Source organism: Sinocyclocheilus rhinocerous, unplaced genomic scaffold, assembly GCF_001515625.1.
Source record: "Sinocyclocheilus rhinocerous isolate Xijiao unplaced genomic scaffold, SAMN03320098_v1.1 scaffold2471, whole genome shotgun sequence".
NCBI classification, from domain to species: domain Eukaryota; kingdom Metazoa; phylum Chordata; class Actinopteri; order Cypriniformes; family Cyprinidae; genus Sinocyclocheilus; species Sinocyclocheilus rhinocerous.
In genome coordinates, this window is record NW_015661927.1 from 130,465 (window position 1) to 134,613 (window position 4,149).

At 34.2% G+C, this 4,149-nt stretch overlaps 1 protein-coding gene across 4 annotated transcripts in view; it reads right to left on the minus strand.

Moving 5' to 3' along the window:
- The window catches only part of LOC107726930 (cyclin-dependent kinase 14), a 166,377-nt gene that overhangs the window by 123,443 nt on the left and 38,785 nt on the right, over window positions 1–4,149 (minus strand). For all 4 annotated transcript variants that reach the window (XM_016536623.1, XM_016536624.1, XM_016536626.1 and 1 more), the window contains exon 7: window positions 1,792–1,915. In XM_016536623.1, the coding sequence (XP_016392109.1) occupies window positions 1,792–1,915 (124 nt within the window). The remainder of the gene's footprint in view (window positions 1–1,791; window positions 1,916–4,149) is intronic.

Consider the following 4,149-nt stretch of genomic DNA (forward strand, 5'->3'; position numbering starts at 1 on the left):
AAAAATGTGTGTATGTGTGTATATATATATATATATATATATATATATATATAATTTCTTAAATAATATATTTTAAGTTTATGATAAATATTCAAAGCAGAGAGAGAGCAGACATAATGCTTTATGGGAGCAGGTGGACAACACTGTCTTTTGTTGTGATTTCAGTAAACAGCCAGCTAAAGGTGAACCAAACTATAACCAGTTTAACTATAACCAGTTTAACTATCAGTAACGGGTCACTTGTGTCCATCCTGCCGTTCCAGCTCGTTCTCCTCTCACTAATGGCTCTTCAGCTGCTGGTGAAACACGTGAGTCTCGTGTGTTTAGCTGCTGATCCAGACTCACAACAGGCCTGTTCGCTCTCAAGTGTCTCTGGAAAGCACTGAAAGCAGTGATGTGTGTCTGTGTCTACCCATAATGCCCTTGTGACAGCAGACTGGACATATGGTGATACGACACACACACACACACACACACACACACACACACACTGGCACGACAGAACCAAACTGCTGCTGAAATAAAGACCAAAGCACCAGTGCTTGTTCAGTATCTGTAGCAGTGATTCATTCAGTCAAAACAGTCACATCTAAATGATCGATATGAACATGTCAATGACTCGAGGAAGAGCAGGAAGCCCAAAACCAAACACCATAACAATACAGCCAGATGTTTTAATGACGATTACTACATGCCTTGCTTATTTTCACTAGATTATTACTGTATTTTCCTACTTGAATTGAGTTTACGTTTCTTGACATTAATGACTGAACAACAAAAACATAATTTTAAGCTATTTCAGAGCAAATACATAAATATCCAGATATGTATTAAATATTCTAAAGGTTGAAAACTGAAACAAAAAGAAAAAAAAATACTGATTTAAAAAAAAAGCTATATCCCTAATTACAACCAAATTACTTGAAAAGCCTCAGTCTGAAATGTGGTTTAAAAACAACCAATGAGAGAGATTTTGGTGTGTGTGTGTGTGTGTGTGTGTATATATATATATATATATATATTTATGTATATACGTATAATTATTTATTTGTTTAGCCATTTAAGTTCAATATAAATTGTTTATCAGTTTAAAACCTGCTCTTACACAAGTATTTATATATAACTTTGATAAAAAAATAATAAACAATCTAAAATAAATAAATATTTTAACCTGATTCTTATTTAAATGTTATTTATTACATATTAATATTTATCTATTTCATTTATCAACTCAAATATAAATAGTTTACTCTGAAATAAATATTCATATACAATATAAATACACACACACACACACACACACACAAAAAATATATTATATAGTCTCCGACTGAGAAAAGCACACACACACACACACAAAAAATATATAATATATATATATATATATATATACACACAGTCATATTTATTAAACGTAATTATATATATTGGGCGATGACATATAAATAATATAAATTAATACAATAAAATAAAATAAATGTAATTATTGCCTCCCAATGGCTGAAAAAAAATGTAATTGCTAAAGAAAAATTTAAATATTAATATTTACAAAAATATTTTATAATATTTAAATATTTATTAATTTATTAATGTTATATACATTTTTTATCAGTATAGTTTATCAATATATCTGTCAGAGTTAGTTTTAAACAAACTATTCATATTTAATTTAAATTGGTAAACATATGCAATTAAAAAGTGTTTATCCTATGAATGATCCGTGTAGTTGTTAGTTAACGAGACCCAATGTGACTAGATTGTTGAGTCTGTGTTCAGCAGCGGGTTTCTCACCGAAGTCGGCCAGTTTGAGTTCTCCGGTGTCGCTGATGAGCAGGTTCTGTGGTTTCAGGTCCCGGTGAAGGATGTAGCGCTGATGGGTGTAAGACAAACCCCTCAGTAACTGGAACAGGAACAGCTGCGGAAACACAGATTCATGGGTAAGAATCACCAATCACACACAAAACACAACTGCGAAGCGATATATCATTTAAAACCCAAATCAACCGGATCCATCACATCACACGCGTCAGTCGAGCTGAATAGGATCCAGTATATGTGTTATTTATTCCCATCTTCCTCATATAAAGCATTCGCCGTATATACACTACTGGTCAAAAGTTTGGGATCAGTAAGACTTGTAATGTGTTTAAAGAAGTCTCTTCTGCTCATCAAGGCTGCATTTATTTGATCAAAAATACAGAAAAAAACAGTAATCTTGCAAAATGTTATTACAATATAAAATAATGGTTTCTATTTTAATATACATTAAAATGTAATTTATTTCTGTGATGCAGCGCTGAATTTTCAGCATCATTACGCCAGTCTTCAGTGTCACATGATCTTCAGAAATCATTCTAATATGCTGATTTATTATTAGAATTATCAATGTTGGCAACAGTTGTGCTGCCAAATATTTTTTTGACACTGAAGACTGGAGTAATGATGCTGAAAATTCAGCGCTGCATCACAGAAATAAATTAGATTTTAATGTATATTAAAATAGAAAAATTTTATTTTACATCATAATAATATTTCACAATATTACATTTTTTTCCTGTATTTTTGATCAAATAAATGCAGCCTTGATGAACAGAAGAAACTCATTAAAAATCGTTCTGATCCCAAACTTTTGACCGGTAGTGTATACTGTGATTTTATGCAGTTCGATATCATCTCAGTCTGTTCAGCAGCATCAGTACCATCGGATCAATCCGAGCTTCACGCTCTCCGTGTGGAGTATTGATGAAGAGCAGCGTCTGATAGACGGACAATCGATGCACAAACACATCTGAGGCGTACACACACGCTCGTAAAACCTCACAAGTTTGGCACGCTTTGCAATATTGCCTTGTGAAAGCGAACTGAACTAAGAAGAAAATGCAACATTGTAACAAATTCAGTCTCGTTTCGGAATTTTCAAATGTTGAGCAATGTTCATTAATTATCAAAGGACATATAAATCATTCACTCTGACAGAAATACTGCTACACAACATTTATTAAATATAACTACTGTACTGTATATATTGGGCAATGATATAAACAATTAATATAAATTAATCAAATTAAACCCATTTGTAGTTCAATAACCCAGCCCTATTGTTGTGAGTCGACTCTGATAGATGTTGACAGCAAATAGATCCATAAAACCCAACACGGTCACCTGGAATAATCGACAGGACTGAGACAAAGATGAAGATGAAGAGAGATAACAGGACAAAAGCAGGGTCAGCTGAACGCCGTGGGACGAATCTGCAGGATGAAAGAAGATCAATATCCGTCTGGAATACGGACACCGCTGAACAACACAGAGCTGCAGGAACACGGTTACAGTTTCCCGGACGTTTAGTCTTCAGTTCTGCTGCATCAGAACATCAAGATGTGTGTGGACAAGGATCCTAATGAAGCTGTTTTAAACAGAGCTCCTGCCTTCATTACAGCCTTGAAATAAAGATCCAGTCTGAAGGCCGGATGTGATTTCATTGCGGTGATGAGTATTAATAACTACAGAGCATCCGAGGGCGTTCAGACAGTTCATTCTGGGAAAACACTATCGCTGTGAGAACGAGTGTAATTTATCATGTGTACAGCCATATCTCCATATCTGAACGATGATCCATCTTAAGACTTCATCAATAATTCCACATGAACATATGAGCTCATATTGGTGTTTGATTATGAGCCTCAGCTCTCTCATGCATCATGACTAGTTACTTCACTAAGTGATCGGATGCACAGTTTTCACCTGCTGGATGATAAAACAGGTGGGAGAAAAAAAAAAAAATATATTATTATTATTATTATTGTTGTTGTTGTTGCTAACAATTTTTTGTTTTATTAAATTATAAAAATTAAACAAATTACTATAATCAACCCTCTACGCACACCTTGGCAATATAATCGCCCTTGGCTAGTAAATTTTTTTGTTTACTCGCCAGACTGATATACTATTTTACACACACACACACACACACACACACGCACACGCGCGCGCGTTTACTTAGCTATCTAAATGGGGACATTACATAGACTTCGATTGTTTTTATATACAGATAGTTATACATTTTTTAACCTAAACCCACCCCTACCCCGAGCGTTCGCGCGAACTGATTTGCTGAAATCAAAACAGGGACGGTAATAGATGAGCGCC